The 22093-nt window shown below is 37.4% G+C and overlaps 1 protein-coding gene across 2 annotated transcripts in view; it reads right to left on the reverse strand.

The window, feature by feature from the left end:
* Nucleotides 1-21315, reverse strand: part of LOC306882872 (apoptosis-stimulating of p53 protein 2-like) — a 41288-nt gene extending 19973 nt beyond the window's left edge. For both annotated transcript variants that reach the window (XR_013785305.1, XM_079437856.1), the window contains exons 1-9: nucleotides 20982-21315; nucleotides 20031-20178; nucleotides 15454-15567; nucleotides 6084-6151; nucleotides 5818-5919; nucleotides 5530-5704; nucleotides 3386-3567; nucleotides 1623-1793; nucleotides 131-314 (exon numbers count right to left, since the gene is read on the reverse strand). Coding sequence is in view for 1 of the 2 variants with exons in the window: in XM_079437856.1 (XP_079293982.1) it covers nucleotides 131-314; nucleotides 1623-1793; nucleotides 3386-3567; nucleotides 5530-5704; nucleotides 5818-5919; nucleotides 6084-6151; nucleotides 15454-15567; nucleotides 20031-20178; nucleotides 20982-20990 (1153 nt within the window). In the remaining variant the exon portion in view is untranslated. The remainder of the gene's footprint in view (nucleotides 1-130; nucleotides 315-1622; nucleotides 1794-3385; nucleotides 3568-5529; nucleotides 5705-5817; nucleotides 5920-6083; nucleotides 6152-15453; nucleotides 15568-20030; nucleotides 20179-20981) is intronic.
* Nucleotides 21316-22093: the final 778 nt, after the last annotated feature.

The following is a 22093-nucleotide window of genomic DNA, read 5'->3' on the forward strand; positions in this document are numbered from 1 at the left end:
TTATGAAGTGTGTGACGTCACGTGCATTACCGCCGGTGGTGATGCGGTTGTCACGGCGACCGTCACAGCCCTAGTTAGACCACACTAACTGAACAGTGCTCTCGGTTGGGTAAACAGGTGATCTGCAAACCTGGGTCAGGGTGAGTGCTCTTGTCCTGATGTGGTACAGTCGCTGTGCCGTCTGGGTAAGCGTGTTTAATGAGCAGGTCCTGTTTAATGGGGCCCCTGGGCATCGTAGAGGACTGGATGTAAGGGCCGACAGCAGCCACACGGGACGGTCCTGTCTGCTGCGCTGTCTGGACTTCTGAAGGCAACTGGAATAAGAACACATCAGCAGTGAAACCACACTCCAGAACAAGGACAATGTGAAATCACAACGGACTGTGTGTGCCTGATACTGATCTTACTGTGCACATCACTCCAAATAATCAGCTTCTCTAAACATCTAAAGCAACAGAATGCTAAATAACTAAGTGTTAAACCTGTTAAGCACCTGTATCCCTACTTATAAAATCTGTCAAATCTGCCCATGATCCTGCTCTCTTTTCAGTCCTAATGGTGTAACATCCATAGTCGTCCATATTGTCTGACAGAATTTGGGAATTTTCAAACTACTGTTCGTCATCGGGATCATTTCTGACATTCCAAAAGTAGTACTTTTTTGATATTTCAAACAATAATTGAAGTTGTAGCTTTTAAATGTGTATTTAAATGGAACTTTGTATGAAGTTTTTGAACATGTTCTGAAGGCCTCTGTGTTTCAGGATAGTGCCATCTACAGGACACAAGAGGTACAAACAATATACTAAAAACCTTTGCTCTGGATAAAAATCACTATGATTCTTCTGACTCGTATGCACAATGTGTTCTAGTAGAAACACTTACTAAATTAAGTTAATAAAATCAAGCTAATGTAGAAATTTGTTTCTAATTTTCTTAAATTTAAAAAAATAATAATAAATTTGCAGCTCATAGAACCATTTTATACTGACAACTTTCCCCATAACTTCATTACATTGATTGCAGGCATGTGATGGTATCACGATATTTCCTAATGCTTTCATCACTGCATACGGTATTACATAATATTGAAACAGCCTAGGTTGCAAAAAAGTGTTGTGATAAAACAATATTACAGGTTTAATAACTTTTTCTGGTCACACTTTATTTTAAGGTCCAATTCTCGCTATTAACTTGTTTACTTTAGTATATTTGTTTTTAAAGCAATTTTAAAACTAAAGTGCTGTACATGAGTAAAATAATAAGTCCAATATAAAAATAATCAAAATAAACGAGCAGAATACACGCATACCAATTTTGAAACAGAAATAAAAATCAACAATTGGAGCACATGTTAAAGGCTAAGAAAAACAAGCGAGTTTTAAGAAGAGATTTAAAGCTAGGGGCCATTCTAATTTGTACAGGAAAGATATTCCACAATCGAGGGCCCACCACCAAAAAGCTGTCTCAATAAACTGAATGTGCTCCTCCCAAACTTTGTTAATAAAACATACATTTGTAAGTTTCTTAGGATAAAAGTGTCTGCTAAATGCATGAATGTAAATGCAGACTTGTAATTGGCATGAATGCATTGAGTGGTGTGAACAGGAGAAAAGGCTCACGCTGACAGGAAGGTTCTCTTTCTGCTGTAGGGCAGCTTTCTTCTTCCACAGGCGATCTCGCAGCTCACCGACTCGTTTGTCCATGCTGGCCACCTCCTGGTTCCTCTTGTTCAGGTTCTCTCTCTGCTGCTGCAGTTTAGCGCCCTGCTCCAGGTTCATGTTCTTCGTCATCTGGTGAACACACACACACACACACACACACACAAAAAGGTGAGATGTTTCGAATAGGGATGCACAATATTATCGGACTGATATCAGAATCGGCCGATTATGGCTTTAAATGTAAATATCGGCATTGGCCCGATATGAAAAATGATGCTGCTATGTCTTGCAGATATACTTTAACTTGCATGTGTTCAGGGTGTGCTAGAGATTAGATCACATCAGCAGTGTGGCTCTTTCTTGAAGGACGATTAGATTGATGGTTTTGGATCGCTGCATTTAAACTGAGAATGCAGTACAGACACGTTCGGTGTGTGATCGAGTAAACAGTAATAGTCTCCCCCGGCTCCTAACGCCCGCTCAGTAAGGAGGTTTATCTGTTAAAAGTATTAATTAAAAGTAAAATAGCCTACACAAATAACATTTAGACTGTGTTTCTGATTAAATAAAGCAGTAATTGATGTTAAATAATGAGTATGCTTTGATTTAAAGATATAGCTTACATGAAAAACAAACAAACATGACACTTGTAAATTTTATTTATATATATATATATATATATATATATATATATATATATATATATATATATATATATATATATATATATACATACACACGCACTGATTTATTCATTAATGTTTTATTTTTTAAACAAATCATGAGCTCTAAAAGATTTTCAGAATTTTTACTACTCTTTTGCTTTAGACCATCTACAAATGTTAAATCTTAAAGTGAAGTGACATACTGCCAAGTGTGGTGACCCATACTCGGAATTCGTGCTCTGCATTTAACCCATCCAACGTACACACACACACACACAGCAGTGAACACACACACACACACAGCAGTGAACACACACACACACACACAGCAGTGAACACACACACACACACACACACACACACACACAGCAGTGAACACACACACGCACGCACACACAGCAGTGAACACACGCACGCACACACAGCAGTGAACACACACGCACACACAGCAGTGAACACACACCCGGAGCAGTGAACACACACACACACACACACACACACAGCAGTGAACACACACACACACAGCAGTGAACACACACACACAGTGAACACACACCCGGAGCAGTGGGCATTTATGCTGCGGCGCCCGGGGAGCAGTTGGGGGTTCAGTGTCTTGCTCAAGGGCACCTCAGTCGTGGTATTGAGGGTGGAGAGAGCGCTGTACATTCACTCCCCCCACCTACAATCCCTGCCGGCCCGAGACTCGAACCCACAACCTTTGGATTACGAGTCCGACTCTCTAACCATTAGGCCACGACTTACCTAAAATGTTACACTGCATCTTTCTGGGGGCAAAAAAAATGCAGCGATTTATAGTTATTTTCAAAACTTCAATGTACTGTTAAAAAACCTGCATTATTTTTTTTAAATTCTAATAAATAAGTTCTTGTTAAAAACTAACCAAATTTAAAAATATTTTGCTTATAATTTCTGCACAGGAGAGACTTGGTGTTGTTTACAAACAAAAGGAAATATATTGGTATCAGACAAAATGAGTTGAAAAATATCTGCATATCAGATATCGGCAAATTCAATCTTCAGCTCCTCGGCTCTTACCTGTAGCTCCCTGTAGAGTCTGTCCAGCTCGGCCACAGAGCTGTGGTTACTGTGAAGCGCATCCAGCTGGCCGTTTTTTAGGGTCTCCAGCTGTTTGCTCAGGTCTTCTACTTTAGACACGGCGACTACCAGCTCCTTCTGCTTCTGAAGGAGCATATTGTTCATCTGTTCCACCTGCTCAACTAAACCAAACACACACACACACACACACACACACAGAATAACTTCCACCGCCTGAGCTCGAGATCCTTCAGCCTGCACTGAAAACACTGAATATGAGACGATCGCTTTCATGCACACAAGAATATCCAAATCAGTCACGTGAATGTATGGAGCCCCACACCACATGCAGACAAAAATAGTTATTGTGGCCACACTGTACTAAATCATTGCCTCGTTATATTAATTTATTAACGAGGGAATGAATTAGGGATGTAACGTTGCACTCAGAGCCAATAAAAAATTTGAAACAAATGTGTGACAATTCAAGTCGGTTGAGATGTTAAATGAATGAAATACATCTGGGGGTTTATATGAATGTATTTTTGATTGGAACTGATTTATCTTCATGTTGTCTCTGTATAATGCATATTAAAGTAGTATTTATAAGCGGCAATCAAGTAACCATCGCTGCTGTTTCATAAGCGCCACCTGCTGGCAGAGAGTGAATCTGCGTCTCATTCAGCCCATCTGCTGTTTTTGTTTCGTTCAGATGTTTTATGTAGCATAATTTCACAAAGCTGAAGTCAGACCATTCTGTCTTTGCTTGAGGTTCAAAAACTGTATGTCTGCAGCCTCTTTGTTTGTATTGTGATTAAAATGCAGTGGTTGCCTCTCATTTTAAATGGAAAGTGCACAGACAAAGCCTTAGTTTGTTTATATATTATATTTCTGTTAATTGTGTTATTTATTTGATTTGGGATTTGTTTAAAACATTAAATTTTGTTTTGTTACTTGACATATTTCAACTTCACAAAGAAAAGTGCAGCATTTTGTCTGAGAATTAATAAAATGACGCCTTTTCACTTATAATTTGTCCTAAATCTCAATTTGTTAAAAAAAAAAAAAAAAAAGAGTCCACAAGCGAGGGAACAAATTAATAAAACAAATCATCTGAATGCTGAATAAATAATCTTTCCATTGATGTATGGTTTGTTATGATATGACAATATTTGTCTGAGATACAACTATTAGAAAATCTGGAATCTGAGGGTGCAAAAAAATCTAAATATTGAGAAAATCTCCTTTAAAGTTGTTCAAATGAAGTTCTTAGCAATGCATATTACTAATCAAAAATGAAGTTTTGATATATTTACAGTAGGAATGTACAAAATATCTTCATGGAACATGATCTTAATATCCTAATGATTTTTGTCATAAAAGAGAAATGTATAATTTTGACCCATACAGTGTATTTTTGGATATTGCAACAGATATACCTGTGTTACTCATGACTGCTCTTGTGGTCCCAGGGTCACAAATATGTTTCTGTCTAAATATATATTTGCACCATGTACAAACGCTTTATTCAGAATATACAGTATCTGCTCATGTCCATAAAAACAGATTCAGAGATTTGCAAGATCAAAGCTCTCGATGATAAAATAAATATAAACGATTTTAAAAACTCAAAAGCAGAAAAAGAATGAGATTTGCCTATTCAGAATAAACTGTGAAGGTGAAAGAAGTCTGAATATTCCTCTAGTCGTACTCTTTTTGGAGAAAGATGGACCTCGACCGGAGAATGGTGTGCAGTGTTAAGCAACACAGTCAATGAATGAGTTTATTATTAATTGTCAAATAAATCATTCATGACTGCTCTAGTTAGAAGAGCTTGCTATCTTTTGTGCTCAATAACAAGCACATGATAAATGATGATGCACCTAGGAATGCATTGCATATGTTTCTAAGAACATTTAGGATATTACTGTATACTTACATTTAGAATCATTCTGTGCACATCTTTATAAATGAGGAAAAAATTAACCAACTGTCAAGCAACTCTTACAGAGAGTGCTGAATGCATCAAGGTACGATGTACTTTAAAAAGGTCATTACGCAAATCTCACTTCAATCTCCAAAAAACCTGTTCCATCAGCAGTAAGATCGCTAGAGCTCATAATGAGCGGCGCTGTGATGCTCACCGAGTTTCCCATTGCTGAGGCGTTTCTGCTCCACCTGTCCCTTCAGAGCTCGCACCATCTTCAGCTGCGCCTCCTGTTTCTCCACCGTGTCCCTCAGATGCTGCAGTTTCTTCTGCTCCGAGGACGTCTGCGGCTGCCTGTGCTCCTGCTGCTTCAGGAAATGCAAGCGCTGCTCCTGCTCAGGACAGTGAGAGGACAGGTTCTTATTTGCATCATTTTTCTTATTAAATAACAAAGACACTTTAACTCAGTCATTTTTCCCCTTTCTAATAACGTGTTATCCAGTACCTTGGAGGCTAGGAGCTGCTGCTGGGCGTCAATCTGACGCTGCTGTCTGGCAAACATGTCCTGCAGCTCTGCTAGAGTCATGTCCATCCACGTGCTGCTCACCTGCACAACACAACACACCAACATCAGTCTCTGAAATCCTCTCATGCTCATCCATTTCCTGTTCGACTAGACTGCATTCCTCTCATGCCTTCATATGTGTGAGTCAAACACCGGGATTACGTTACACGAGGAAATGAAAGGCACAAGAGTGCAGGCCGACTCACTCCATTCTCCGGCCGTCTGTCTGTGGGCTTCTTGACGCCGTTCCTCTTCTGATTCCAGGTCCTGGAGTCTGAAATACAAACACAAGCTCAAGCCCAGCGATACTGCAGAAAACACCTGAGCGCAAGCCTGAACAATGCCAACTTCAATTTAGAAACTCTGCTTACAGAAACTGATGAGTGTAACATTACTGTAATCAGAGCACTTGTTAATGTAAGGTTCAACTGATAAGGGATTCTGCCAATGCACATAACTGATGTGGGAAAACAGATGCATGAAAAGGGTCATGAACTGAGAAACAAAACTTCCCTTGATCTTCTGACATATAAGAGATCATTGTACTATAAAAACATCTTGTATGTTTCAGAACTCAAAACTTTGTCGTTAGTCTAAAAACAGCTTATATTGAAGGCAGTCTGCCAAAACCACAGCATTTGAAATGTTCTAATCTACTCTATGATGTAATAGTGTGGATAAGCACCGCCTCTGCAGAAGAACATCAACGCCTGCTTCTACATCACTCGTTTATAAACAAAGCACAACTCAACGTGGGATTTTTAGAAAGATTGAAACTAAAAGACGATGCTGTGCCGACTATATTGGATCCAACAGGGTTAAAAACAGGACAGAAAATAGCCTATTATTACTTCTAAATTATTATGTTTTTTTTAAGTAAAAATTAGGGATGCACGATATTGAATTTTTGCAGATATCTGATATGCCGATATTTTTCCAACTCATTTTTGCCGATACCGATATATTTCCTTTTGTTTGGAAAGAACCCCAAGTCCCTCCTGTGCAGAGAGTCTAAACAAAGTATTTTTAATTTTGGTTTGTTTTTAACAAAAGCTTAGGCCTATTTGTTAGAATTAAATAAACAATAATGAAGTTATTTTATAATGAAAGTACATTGAAAGCTTTGAAAATATAAATCAACTATAAATCAATCACTTTTTTTCAGACAGATGCAGTGATAAGCTTAACATTTTATTTAAATATTTAACATTTGTAGATGGTCTAAAGAAAAAAAGGTTTGTAAACATTCTGAAAATCTTTCAGAGCTCATAATCTGTTTGAAAAAAAGAGAAAAAAAAACATTACACATTAATAACTAAATCTGTATAAAGTCATTTAATTTACAAGTGTCATGTATGTGATTTTTATTAATGTAAGCTATATCTTCTGACCTTTAAATCAAAACATACTCATGATTTTACGACATCAGTTACTGCTTTATTTAATCAGAAATACAATCCTACTGTTATGTGAGTATTTTACTTTCATTTTTATTACAAGTAGGCCAACAGCACCCCTTAGGGAATTAAAACTCCTTGCTGAGCGGGCATTAGCACCCCGGGGGAGGCTGCAGCTGTGGCCGCAGCCGCATGGCTAGCGACTGTTGAATCTATTGCACACCGGACGCTTCATTCTGTTCATGAATTCTCAGTTTATATGCAACGATCAAAAACAGTGAATCTAGTCACCATTCAGGCAAAAATTTGCTTCAAGAATGACCACACTGCTGACTTCATCTTATTGGTAGCACACCCTGAGCACATGTGAGTAATTCATCTTATCTGCAACACATATCGGAATAATTGCGCATTCGGACCGATGGCGTCGTTTACATTTTAAGCCATTATCGGCTGATTCCAATTTCGTACCGTTAATATCGTGCATCCCTAGTAAAAATCTTGATAACATAAGTAGACCCCAAAGAACAGTACAAAATAAAAACAAAGGCAGTTCCTGACCCTTTAAAAATAAAAATTGAAACACTTCATTTAAATGACATTTATTATTAGGGATGCACAATATTTATCAGACCGATAAATTATCGACCGATATGTGAGAAAATGACGTCATTTTTATTGCTCTGATAAATAAATTAAATCCGATAACTAGATCCGATAAAGTATGCTTGCTGGTAAATCAATCAATCAGACTGATTTATCTGAGATTATCTTTCCGAGTGCAAGTGATTGCAGCTTTAAACTGCAGTGACTCTCAGCATGTGTTGTGCTCATTACGTCATAATTTGCGAACATGTCTTCGCCGGTCTGGAAGTTTTTCTCGGTGGCAGAGGAGGACAATGCCATTGCTATTTCCAACGTATGTTCAGCAAGGATTCGGAAAGGAGGAAAAAAGGCATCAAGTAGGGTTGTGACAGTGAGGAAATGTTCCCACTGGTTAATCGACGTGTGTCAATACCTTACCGGTATCACCTCGGTGGATGGGGGTGGACGTCGTTTGAGTCTTCTCTCTTTTCCTTCGGTTTTAAATAGCTTGTAAGCTCTGTGCGCGTTTTATTTTCACTTTTAAATTAGCGGCAATTCGGCATTAATTGCTTGAATTCAATTCAAGCAACAACAAAATACAACATAGAACATATAGCTAACTTTTATTAACAAAACGAATAAAAAAAATGCACCATGCTATATGCCTAATATAAAATAACAGATAACTTACAATTTTAAATATGCATGGTAGGCCTATACAAAACTGAAAATCAGTAAAGACTGAGGAACAAATAATTATAAAACGTAGAGCGTTTATTAGTGAGATGGAAAGTTTTGAGGCATGGACTGCATACACCTTGATGTAAAATAATGGGAAAAATATCACAGTTTAAATATAAAATAAAAATCAGCAAATACTGTGGAACCAAATAGGCTAAATGAGAAACGAATGTTTAAAAAATAAATAGACCTTCCAATATCACCTTAGATAAATGGCAGGTCAACAGGCTTTTCAAAATCCAAAAATATTTTTAAAACAGGCGCTTTTACATTTGGTTTAGAAACTCTTCTGCCATCGTCTTGTGTTTTCACCTCACTCTTGTCAGTCAGCTCGACTCTCTCCTCAGGTGATAAATGAAATCTGATCTGTGATGCGCGACTGTCGTTCGTTCACAAAAATGAACCGAAATACATGCCTCACAGACATGATAAATATATCTAAAGAAAGCTTTAAATTGCTACTTAACAAAATAAATAAAAACTAAAACAAAAACTATTTAATACAATCGTTATCTGTGAGTTGTTAATTGCAGATAAACCATAGTTCTGTCATAATTCTGTTAAATCATTTCTGTTACAAAGTATTGTGGTGCCTTACACAAAAAATAAAACACATTTGAAGAGTCAGGACTGATGTTTGCTATAGTTAGGCCAGAGCTACTAAAATATCAGTTTAATCAGTGAATCTTAGATTTTGTATTCTCCTGGGTGCACAAACTGCAGATTATATGAAAATAATATAAAAATATGAACTTATCGGTAACGGCCATGAGAAGGACTTAATTATCGGTATCGGTTAATTTTTCATATCGTGCATCCCTATTTATTATAAAAGCCAATGCATGTGTAACTCCTCTCAGAACCACAACCATTATTAGAGCTTTTGTTAGATTTAAATGAGATGATTAAGGATGCTAGAGCTTCATATTTTATGAAATTGATATGTGCTTGTAAAAGGAATCCTAAAACTTTGTTTGAAACTGTTAATAATATTGTTTCTCCTACTACATCTCTTGTGCCTGTGTTTTCCAATAATGACTGTAATTGTTTTTAGTCTCATTTTGTTGACAAGGTTATGGCTGTTAGGATAAACACTGCATCATCAGCAAATCCTTGTACAGTTACCCGACAAAGACTGTCAATTTTAGATTCCTTTAGCCCTATTTCCCTAAATTACATCATTAAGATAGTGGGTATGATGAAGCCTTCTCAAAGCCCCGTGGATATTTTGCCTACTTTTCTGTTTACAAAATCTATTACATCTATTGGCCCATATTTGGTTTCAATTATAAACCTATCTCTTAGGTTGGGCCAGGTCCCTAGGTGTTTTAACATGCTGTCATTCAGCCACTCTTGAAAAAGAGTGGCCTTGATGCAACATTGTTTAATAACTACAGGCCTATTTCTAAATTGCCTTTCATCTCTAAAATCTTGGAAAAAGTAGTGGCAATACAGTTAAATACAGTTTCAGAGGCTCATAATATTTGTGATCAATTTCAATCTGGCTTTCGTAAAAACCATTCCACTGAAACTGCCCTTCTTAGGGTTTCAAATGAGATTTTGATGGCTGCTGTTTTGTTAGACCTTAGCGCAGCGTTTGATACTGTTGATCACAGCATTTTGATTAATAGATTGCATTCTCTAGTGGGCATTTCTGGAAGAGCTTTGAATTGGTTATCCTCCTACCTTTCTGAAAGGAGTTTTTCTGTGTCTATAGGAACTTACATGTCAGACTCTGCTCCTCTGTCCTGTGGTGTGCCACAAGGTTCTGTGCTTGGCCTTCTGCTGTTTAGTCTATATATGCTTCCTCTTGGCAAGATTATTAGTAGTTTTAAAATATTGTATCACTGTTATGCTGATGACATCCAATTATATATTTATTTTAGTCCTGATAGACTAGAAAAACTGTCTCTTTTGCAGAATTGTTTGGCATCCATTAATAAATGGATGTCTGACAATTTTCTGCAATTAAATGATGATAAAACTGAGGTGATGATTATTGCCCCTGAAAACATTACTACTAAGATTAAGCAGGCTATTGGGGGTTTATCATCATCTGTTAGCAGTGACATAAGAAATCTGGGTGTTATTTTTGACAGATCCATGAGTTTGAATAGTCACGTAAAATCTGTAGTTTGTTCGTGTTTTTTTCCATCTTAGGAACATTGCGAAGATCAGATCTATGGTTTCAAAAAAAGAGATGGAGATGCTTGTTCATGCATTTATCTCTACACGATTAGACTATTGCAATGTTCTGTATACTTGTTTGAACAAATCTTCTATGGATCGATTACAAGTTGTACAGTACGCTGCTGCAAGGCTTTTGACTGGGACAACAAGGAGGTCGCACATTACCCCGGTGCTTAAGGCCCTTCACTGGCTTCCCATTGGATTTAGAGTAAATTTTAAAATTTTGGTCATTACTTATAGAGCCCTGCATGGTCAGGCACCCTCTTATATTCATGATCTATTACATGCACACACTCCTGGTCGGTCTTTGAGGTCCTCAGACATAGACCTTTTAACTATTCCCAGAACACGTTTAAAGACAAGGGGTGACCGTGCTTTTTGTGTCATGGCTCCAAGGCTTTGGAGCTCTCTCCCCTTGTCATTGAGAACTATGTGCTCTGTTGAATCATTTAAAAAACACTTAAAGACATATCTTTTTGTACAAGCTTTTAACTAGCAAAATGGTCTGGAAGCTAATCTTTGTGATGTATGGTGGTATTTGTTTTTGTATTTGTTTTCTGTTTTTTATTGTAAAGCACTTTGTGACTTTTTGTCTGTGAGAGGTGCTATATAAATAAATTTTACTTACATTATGTGAACAACCACATTTCATCATGATGTTCTCACAGTTACACACCATAACACTTCTCTGTGTTCTGTGTTCACTTCTTTTTATGACAGCCACCATTTAAATGTTTATATTAAAAAAAATGAACTGAAGTAGAAATATTATGTATAATTGTAACTTTTATTATAAAAATGTCTTTAAGTGTAATTTAAGCAGTTGTATAGCCTAGAAAAATCAGTCAGTTTAAACCTTCAATATTACAGTAATGTAGCATCTCGTGTATATTTTACAGCATTAGTGAAGATAATATTTTTTTCCTTGAGAAAATTTGGCATGTGTACCTGATATAGATCCAAAATAATAGATTTTGAATCGAATTGAATTGGGAATCAAACTGAATCGCAAGCTTGTGAATTCTCTCACACACACACAGAGCAGATGTTTGGGGAAGCGTGGGAAAGAAACACCACGGTCATATCCATCTTTCACTATAGGCGTGTTTGCAAAGCTTCTGTCTAATTGTGACATAAATAAATATGCCCTACTGACACCAGAGACACAGACTCAACAGGGGTCAAACACTAGAAAAGATGCGACCCACCAAACACGCATACTCATGCCGTTTAAATGAAGGATTAATTATTTAACTCTTTTTAACTAGTTGGAAATACATAAAGAGACTGATTATTTATGTTAACAATTATTATAAGTAAACAATGCATTCAATGTTTAAATATTTTTAGATCTAATTTAAAAAATAATAATTTAAGAAACTCAAACTGTAGAAGCTGCTGAACATATTCAGCAAAAACGCACTTGCTTCTCTTATTCTTTTCTATGCTGACTGCATTTCCACTGAACCACTCAATGCTCGGGTCTATTCTGACATCAGCTTGTCAGATATTTCGTCCTGTCCATTATCACTGTCAATAACAGCAATTTCAGCAGTGGTTCACAGGACGATTCAGCGGATTCACTCCTGTGATTATGTCTGAAACTCTGCAGTATACGTGGATGTCCTCTTAGAAGCAGGACTTTTCTTTAAATTTGTACACATTGAATAAAGGTCTCTTCCCATATGTAAGAATCAGTGGCGTGCGGTGGGGTTTTAAAATGAGGAGGCAGTTTTTATATATTTTATATATATATATATATATATATATATATATATACATATATATATAAAAATAATAAAATAAAATCTAAAAATATATTTAAAAAATTAATGTCCCTGTTACACTTACACTAAGTGCAAATAGCTATAGATTCTGCTTACAGCTGGATTTCCTGCTATTTATACTACTTATTGCACACATTGGCAATTATCTCCACCACAGTATTGTAGTACATTATAAAACAGTATGCAATAATAACATGTTGAGTGTAAATTATAAATGTATGCCACCTTATTGGGACAATAAAGACCTCCCTAACCCTACCCGACTCTTTCCTTCATTATTATTGAAAATACATGCCTTTCCGACGTGATATCTGATTTGAAAAGGTAGGAAAAAAAAGTTAGGCAAAACGCAGATTCAAACCCGGGCCATTCGTGTCAAAAACAACCTCAACAAGTACATCACCATCTGCGCCAGTGGAACGGATAATGAAATGGTCTTCTGTAATACTTTGTAATCACACGTTGGGTGGAGTTAGTGTAAACAGCCGCGGCCAACAAGGCACTTGTAAATAGACACTCCGTTTTTTTATTTGTGAACTGATGCTCAGCTGTTTTTTTTTTTTTTTTTTAAATAGTCAACTTATTTTCGGGTCATCGTCATGAAAGCCCTGTCACAAACATCATCACAGGTACAAAGATACATTTTCATCAAGCTGAATGACAGACAGTCATCACGTTTTCAAGTCATTTCACGTTTCATTTTGACATGACACAAAGCAGTGATATCTAAGCGGGAGAGTTGCTTGCTTACATTATAATTAGTCAATAATGCCATCATTTACTTCATTCAGACCGAGAGCACGCACGAAAACAAGAGGCGGGATTTATTGCATGAACCAATCACATCCGATCATATCCAAGTATAGCGCGATGGAGGCACTGCCTCCTCTCACGTGACTTTCCCCCATTCATCTCAATGAGCCTCCAGAAAAGTCACGGCACGCTTTGGGGTCTCTGTAGAAAGTCAATGGACCGAAGGGAGGCAAGCCTCTGCTATAACTTTACCTGCGGGTGTCGCTGTTGGACAGTGTTACTTTATAAAAACAAGTGACTTTCACACTTTTAATATCATATTTAGTCATATTTGCGCTGTTTTATTTTTGTAATAGCGATTAATATATGCAATATTACTCTAGTTGAGTGTACATGGGAAACCATGGCATGACCATACTAAAGCTACTATCAGAGAAAGTCATGTTGGTCAGCTTATATCTATAATAGTGGTCATGACCTCTGACTAGGGGTAATATTGCCTTATTCTAGTGTACATATCTATGGCGACTAAATAAACGTACTTTTAGAATGAGTAAGAATAGGGTAGCCATCTATATAGTAATAGTCAATTACCCTTGTAATTGATGAACAAGACTGATGAGTTTGTGAGTATGAGATATGTATACCCGGCCTTTTATAGGAATCCAAAGTCCTGTCCCTGGTAAGAATCCTTCGGAAGGTTTGCAGAGACAATGCTCTTCTACAACTAAGAAATGCATAAAATTTGAAAAACTCATCATAATCTGTGTTTTATTCCATGTCATCCTGTTTTTAGAATCTCTCCCTTCACAAACACGGCCCGGTGAGCGAAGCCAAACAGACAGCGAGGCATTGATTTGTGTCTGTGCAGGCTGTTACGTAATAAAAACACTAAAGCAGAAAACAAGTCATTTTGGGTGCTTGCTTTCAGGAAAAATTGTTTTTTGACTACTGCATAAGTTTTGAGTTTGTTTATATAGCACAACGACCTCTTATGTCAAAAGATCCAGGAAGTAGTAAAACCACCAGCAAGTAAGATCGTTATTATTTTATTATGTAAGATTATGTAAAACATAGCTTCATCTAGACACCCTGTAATTAAACTTCATAATAACCAGCCATTTTTATCAGCTGCTGCAATTTGATTGGTTGATGGCAGCCATTTCCGTTGACCGTTGCTAAATATTTGAAGGATGTTAAATCTAAAAATTGAATAATATTTTGTCGAATACTGACACATTCCTAAGAACTGAGAGGAAAACTCACACAGTGAATGTACTTTTGTTCTTGTTCATGCCTTTATCACCAGCAGGGTGGATTACTGTAATGGTCTCCTCACCGGCCTTCCCAAGAAGACCATTAGACAACTGCAGCTCATCCAGAACGCTGCTGCCAGGATTCTGACTAGAACCAGAAAATCTGAGCATATCACACCAGTCCTCAGGTCCTTACACTGGCTTCCAGTTACATTTAGGATTGATTTTAAAGTACTTTTACTCGTTTATAAGTCACTCAATGGCCCAGGACCTAAATATATTGCTGATATGCTCACTGAATATAAACCAAACAGACCACTCAGATCATTAGGATCGAGTCAGTTAGAAACACCAAGGGTTCACACAAAACAAGGGAAGTCAGCGTTTAGCTATTATGCGGCCCGCAGCTGGAACCAGCTTCCAGAAGAGATCAGATGTGCTAAAACATTAGCCACATTTAAATCAAGACTCAAAACTCATCTGTTTAACTGTGCATTTGTTGAATGAGCACTGTGCTATATGTCCCAACTGACTGCAATGTGTTTTATGTATAATCTTCTTTAAATTTATTTTAAATCAATTTCTATATCATTTTAAAATTCCTTGTTTTTATTATTTTTATTCCCATGTTTTTATTGATTTTTAATGTCTATTTCACTTTCTTTTATGTAAAGCACTTTGAATTACCACTGTGTATGAAATGTGCTATATAAATAAACTTGCCTTGCCTAAGTTTGTGAGTTTTGGAATCACAGAGGTTCAGAAACTTTTTTTTTTTTTTGGATTAAGTATCTCTGCAAGACTATCTGTGACAGAAGTGAATAAACCATTCCTTCGGCAGCAGTGAACAGTACGGTGAGAGCTTACCTGTCTGCAGGTTGGGTGCTCTGCCTCGACGCAGATAGAAGCGAAGCTCAGGCCTCTCCTGCCCCCACTGCAGCAGCAGATCCATCATCTTCTCGCTCTCGCCTATCGCCCGCTCTGCATTCACACATGCATTCATTCACATCCAACATCCAACTAATAAAAGGAACATTTATTTAGCACTATCTATTCATGGAACAAATGTGTGGCAAAGTTTAACTGTTCCCACAAGCCATAACAGAGAGGACGGCCGCTGCTGGCAAAGGGACCTGATCTTCATCATTGATTTTAGTGCAGTACAATCTTCCCCAGAGCTTCACACAGCCAGTGTGATACAGCTGATGTTTCCTTTGCTAGAAACTGGAGTCTGATGTTGCTCTAGCAATGAGTATAAAGATGTGACTGTTACAAACCTGCCAACCTTGGAAAACGTTTTTTGATTACCATCAGTGTGACTAATAATAGTAGATTAACTATTTAAAAACAAAAAATCCAGTACACTGTAGCAATCTCTCCCCTCACCTAACCACAGGGCCAACTATGGGTGTCTGTGGACCCTTCCGCTGAAATGCATCTAACACCTAAGAAAGCAGAACAGGCCCCTGGTTCCCTGGCAACCCATCTGATAACGGGCAGAGCAACTCGCTTCATATCCCCTTAGGAAAAAGACATTATGCCGTAAAAATGGACTCTACTCTAATTAATTCATAGAAAAACCTTTCTGTGAATGAACACACATATCTTCAGGTCATTGTGTATATTATTACTGGTCTTGTATATGTTTTTGTGTGTTTTCTGCATGCTTATGATAGATCACTAGTCTCTATCAATTCGTCTTCGGATGATCTAATTGAGAGTGTATATTACATGTCGATATCTATGCACCATATTAGTGTGCTAAGAATCTTTATTATTTGTGCATTAACCCAGCTGAATTACCTATGCAAATTACCATGTTCAGAGACAAAGAGTCGTAAAACTTTCCCTCCAAACATTCAGGACTCCATTGGCTCTTTGACACCCCAGAGGTGTGACCTCTATAGCAGATAAAGCTCACATCATGTGACACCCGGGCAGTCTGCGGTTCTGTTAGATCATAAGAGAATGAGGAGGATGTGAGCGTGAACTCTTCTGGACCCTTAAGTTTTGGTGCCAGGCCTTGACTTTCCATTCAACCAAGGATTCTTGGATCTCAGCAGATCTCTTTCTTAGCTCTTTTTCCCTTTCTACCTGGGAAGAAACTCCCAATTACCACCGAGCCAGAATAGCATCTTTTGGAGTTCATCACCCTTCAAACCCTGAAGAACTTGAAGAACTCCATCACCACCAAACCTTCAAACCATCAGAACCTTCATCCGAGACTGCATCCAGACACTCATTCAGTGACCAAAGGCATTGCAAGTATGGTACATTTAACTAAACGAAACAGAGGTTTAGTATAAGTAGGGATGTAACGGTATGAAAATTTCTAATCACGATTATAGTGACCAAAATTATCACGGTTATCAGTATTATCACGGTATTGTTAAAATGTGCTGGAGATGTTCAAAAAGTACCGACACATAAATCACTTCACCAAGTTTCATACTTAAAAATCAACAAACAGCAAATAAAATGACTTTTTGTTTGCATAATCACTAAAACAATTACATTACCAATGAGGTCTGGATTTTAAATGACAATTTGACTGACACCAGTTTAATAGCATGTTCAAATAAATAATGTAAATGTTCAAATAAAGCTTTGAAAAAGTTTAACATAAAGGTAGACCACACATTTCAGCCTTTAAAGAAAAGGGTTAAATTAAAATGCTAATTAATAAATGATTATATGTATTTTATCTGCTCCATAAATAATTCTATATAGCATATCTGAATTGTTTAAATGTACATAAGTTTGTTTTTCATCAACCGGTTAAAATTTACAGCAGGTCATGCAAATTTGGTCAATTTTTTGGCCAGACAGAAACTGCACACAGACTGAATGTAAATAAGTGTCTGTAAATCCACTCTCTGGCAGCAGGTGGCGCTTTATACGGAAAAGCTGAATTACAGCTGATTCCCGTGAACTCCGCGAACACTTCCTTTAGGTATTACATGGAGCGAAGATGAAAACAAAATGCCATCAAATCGTTTCTGAAGACAGTCCGAACCTTCAGAGGTACATTCATATAATTAATTCATTGATATATTAATTTGTATAATTCCCTTAGCACTCTTTTAAAACCTCCCAGCTTTTCCGCGCTATTTTCACTCAGAACGAAACTGTGATGCTGTGCGCTCGTGACACTGTTACTGAAAACTCTGCTTTATGCCGGACAGTATTTATTTATCGCGAGTTGTTTAAATCACGGTAATCGAATACGGTTTTAATGATAATTAAAATATGAAACGGTAATACTAACCGCGGGGAATTTTATCATGATTTATCGTCAAACCGGTAATCGTTACATCCCTAAGTATAAGCTATAGACCCTGTTATAAACGGCGCTGATGGTTTTATTCAGGAGGTTAACTGACTCTTTTCATAGCTTCATTCTCTGGTTTCCTGATGGTTTCATCCATCACCTCTCATTTGCCCTTTCCCCGTGTATGAGTGATTGTACGTATGTTTGTTAGACTAGTCTGCGTTAGTGTTTAGTTAATAAAAGTTGTGTGCACAAATTACATGAGTTTCTGGTTCTGCCTTGCATATTAAATGTCCCTTTACGATTTTGACCCTCACCACATGCTCTAATGCATTAATAGGAAAGTATTTTCTGTGGCCAAAGAAATATCCTTTCTTAGAGTTGATATGAACTTGCACTGAATGTTCACTGGACAGAAAGATCACTTGATGGCAATTTAATTCTGCGACAGTTATTACTGTCAGCCGATATAAATAATTGTAATTAATCATAATTAATCGTAATTATTCATGTACAATTCCCTTTTGAGCTAAACTTTGCTACAACACTTTAATTAAAACTCCAAAAACTTCTGTACACTATAGAAAAACTACAACTACTTCAAATTTCTTTTGAGAGAAGGATTATTTTTATGGATTGGCCATTATTTACTGCTGTTTCATTCATGCTGGAGGGTGCCCTCATGCAGAAAATCCACATATGTGTCCCTGCAGCACAAAAGCAGTCATCAGTAGCACAGGTATATCTGTAGCAATAGCCAACAATACTCTGTATGGATCAAAATTATACATTTCTCTTTTATGACAAAAATCATTAGGATATTAAGATCATGTTCCATGAAGATATTTAGTAAATATCCTACTGTAAATATATCAAAACTTCATTTTTGATTAGTAATATGCATTGCTAAGAACTTCATTTGAACAACTTTAAAGGAGATTTTCTCAATATTTAGATTTTTTTGCTCCCTCAGATTCCAGATTTTCAAATAGTTGTATCTCAGACAAATATTGTCCTATCATAACAAACCATACATCAATGGAAAGATTATTTATTCAGCTTCAGATAGTGTATACATCTCAATTACAAAAAAACTGACCCTTATGACTGGTTTTGTGCTGCAGGGTCACATATGCATCACAGAAGTAATAGAAATGATGACGCTCCAGGAAATCCCTAATATGGACAAATGCATCCACAGGGCTCTAGACTGCGTCCAAAATGGTCCCATTTGCAACAGTTTTTTGAGAATGTGCAAGTTAAAGGGTTAGTTCACCCCAAAATGAAAATGCTGTCATTAATTACTCACCCTCATGTCGATCCAAACCTGTAAGACCTACGTTCATCTTCGGAACACAAATGAAGATATTTCTGATGAAATGGGAGAGCTATCTGACCCTCCATAGACAGCAACACAACTGAAATGTTCCCAGGTCCAGAAACATAGTAAATACATCGGTAAAACAGTCCATGTGACCTCAGTGACTCAACTTTAACACACGCATGAACGTAATCTGCGTATTAAGCGTTGTGTATGATTAGGGGAAAGCGTGCGTATGCGTTGTGATACTCTCTAAAATTGCGGACGACGTAACTCGGGGGAGAAGAATAGTTGAGTAAATTATGTTATTTTTGTTTTCTTTGTGCAAAAAAAAAACAAGGTTCTAAGCAGAACAGCAAATTATCTTTACTTGTAAAACGAGCCACCAAGATCGTGAATTTGAAAGGGAAAGCATCCAAAGCCAGACTTACAATGCTGCAAGAGGAACTCCCATGCGCAGAATTCAAAACACATAATACTGATGAATGGATTGAATGTGAACCACTCAGTTACCATATATAACTATAATAAAGAAGAACTATTGTAGTGCGCTTTATTTGACGACTTGTGGAGTGTTGAACAGAAACACCTGCTGACTGCAATGATAACGCTCGGAAGAGCCAGGACCATTTTTAATATAACTCCGATTGGATTCATCTGAAAGAAGAAGGTCATATACACCTAGGATGCCGAGAGGGTGAGTAAAACACAGGCTAACTTTCATTTTTGGGTGAACTAACCCTTTAATATGTGCCTCATTTGAATGCAAAGCCATCTGGTGCTCAAATGTGTAAGGTACAGGTCAGAGACTAGTGAGGGTGAGGAAAGCCCCATTCTTCTCTAAGCTCTCACCTGAGCCTCTCCATACTTCAGCCAGGTAACAGCTGGCCTCGCCCGGCTCCTTGCACAGCTCCAGCACGTCTCCACACAGGGTCTCGGCCGTGATGGGCACCTCTGTGAAATGCTGGTCATTGTTACTGAGGTACACAGTCAGGAACATCTGGAAAACACAAGCAGACGTGGAGAGTTTAATCACACAGGCTGATTATCACAGCACCGCTGCACATTTTCTATGCCTCTCTCTGATTTAACACACGATGATAGTTGTATCTCAGACAAATATTGTCCTGTCCTAACAAACCATACATCAATGGAGAGATTATTTATTCAGCTTCAGAAGATGTAAACCCATTGTCTCTTATAACTGGTTTTGTGCTCCAGGTGTGTGATGGTCACTCGACCGATGAAGTACATCTGTATTATGGATCAAACTTGTTTAATGGTCCTGTAGTATGTAGTTACTCAACAGAAGAGAGAGTACTTGATTTCTGACAGTCAATGAAGACTGACCCTACTAATTAATTAATAATTAACACTGGAAAATAATTCTGATGGGTTTCATATAATAATAACATCATAATCTTGTCAAGACCACCATATGTAAAGAACAGTTTCTTTAATTTGTCCTTGTAAGGAGTTAAAGGGGAATGGATTGCTTTCAGTTGCGTTATTATTATGAATTTGGAAAATAAACATTTAAAACTAATTAAACGAAACTGTAGTGTGAATGAATCCTATTGTATTATACTGTCTGGACTAAAGCACAGTAATGAAGGCTTTTAAGATATAATGGGAAATGATTTGACTTATAGATTATTCTTTATTATAAAACCAGCGCATTAATAAGATTAATGTAATACAGCATTAAGGTGATATCTGTTCAGGTGAGATATAAACAAACCCAGTGTTTTTCCTGAACTTCTGAAGTTATATAACTATCATGAGAATATGAAAGTCTCTCACCGGCATCATTTTGGCGTTTTTCCTCCGAGACTGAATCCGGATCGGAGCGTGTGAGTGTTTCCTGCTTTAATGAAGTTAAAAACGGAGTTATATATGATTATAAACCCGTCCTGTCCTGTTCCCCGGGCCGTGACGTCACAGGCCTGCCCAAACTTTCCTTCCGCGAGAGTTTCTCTTCACCAACACCGGCGACTGTCTGGTTGATTTTACACCACAGAAGCACTCCGATGATCAGACTAACAAACAAGAGGAAGATGATGATGATGTGCTTCTTCAGAGTCTCTGACCGCAGTTCGGTGTGCTCGGCCTGTGACGTCACCCTCGGGGGCGGGGCAACATGGCGACCGATAAACATGTTGTTATTGCGCTTAGAACATACTTCTGTATAAATATAAATCTATAGATATAGATGATGGGAGAGCCAGGCTTTTCAGAGGTTTGGAACTTCTGCTGGTAAAGACCGAGTAAACTAATATAAACAAATGATCAATATGGGATCTTTTATTAATTTGCACCTTTATTTGTGGCAGAATACAAACTGGGTCATCCAGCTTTTAAAAGCTTTTTAAACATGTGCAGAACAGCCAACAAATAATGACCCTGATCATAACAGATGCCCAATAGTAAAACATAGAAACAATTATTATATCCACAATAATGGAGAGGCATTTTAACAGCACAACATTGTAAGATAAACAGTAAGACATTCTGTACATATTTACTCCAGTCCTGGACACATGTGCTTATATCTACTGCACCATTTTGAATAAAATGTCATGATTGAGCCCTACTTGAGATAAAAGGGCCATTCTGGTCAAGATTCAAGATTTTATTTGTCACATACACAATTATACAGGGTACAACCAGCAGTGGTAGATCAGGTCCGCTCCAAGGACAGTGCAATTATAAAGTATACAAATATTAAGAAAAAGATAATAAATATAAATGTGCAGGTCAATATGTTGTTGACTTAAATAGTAATAAAGAGCAATGTGCAAAAGTTGTACAGGGTATTTAAATAGCAGCAATATGACGTAGAAAAAATTATGAATATCTTATTGATATAGTGGTATATACATGGAGTCAAGTGATGTTATGACACAGAGCTAAGC

This window comes from Barbus barbus (genome assembly GCF_936440315.1).
Source record: "Barbus barbus genome assembly, chromosome: 16".
Lineage (NCBI taxonomy): Eukaryota > Metazoa > Chordata > Actinopteri > Cypriniformes > Cyprinidae > Barbus > Barbus barbus.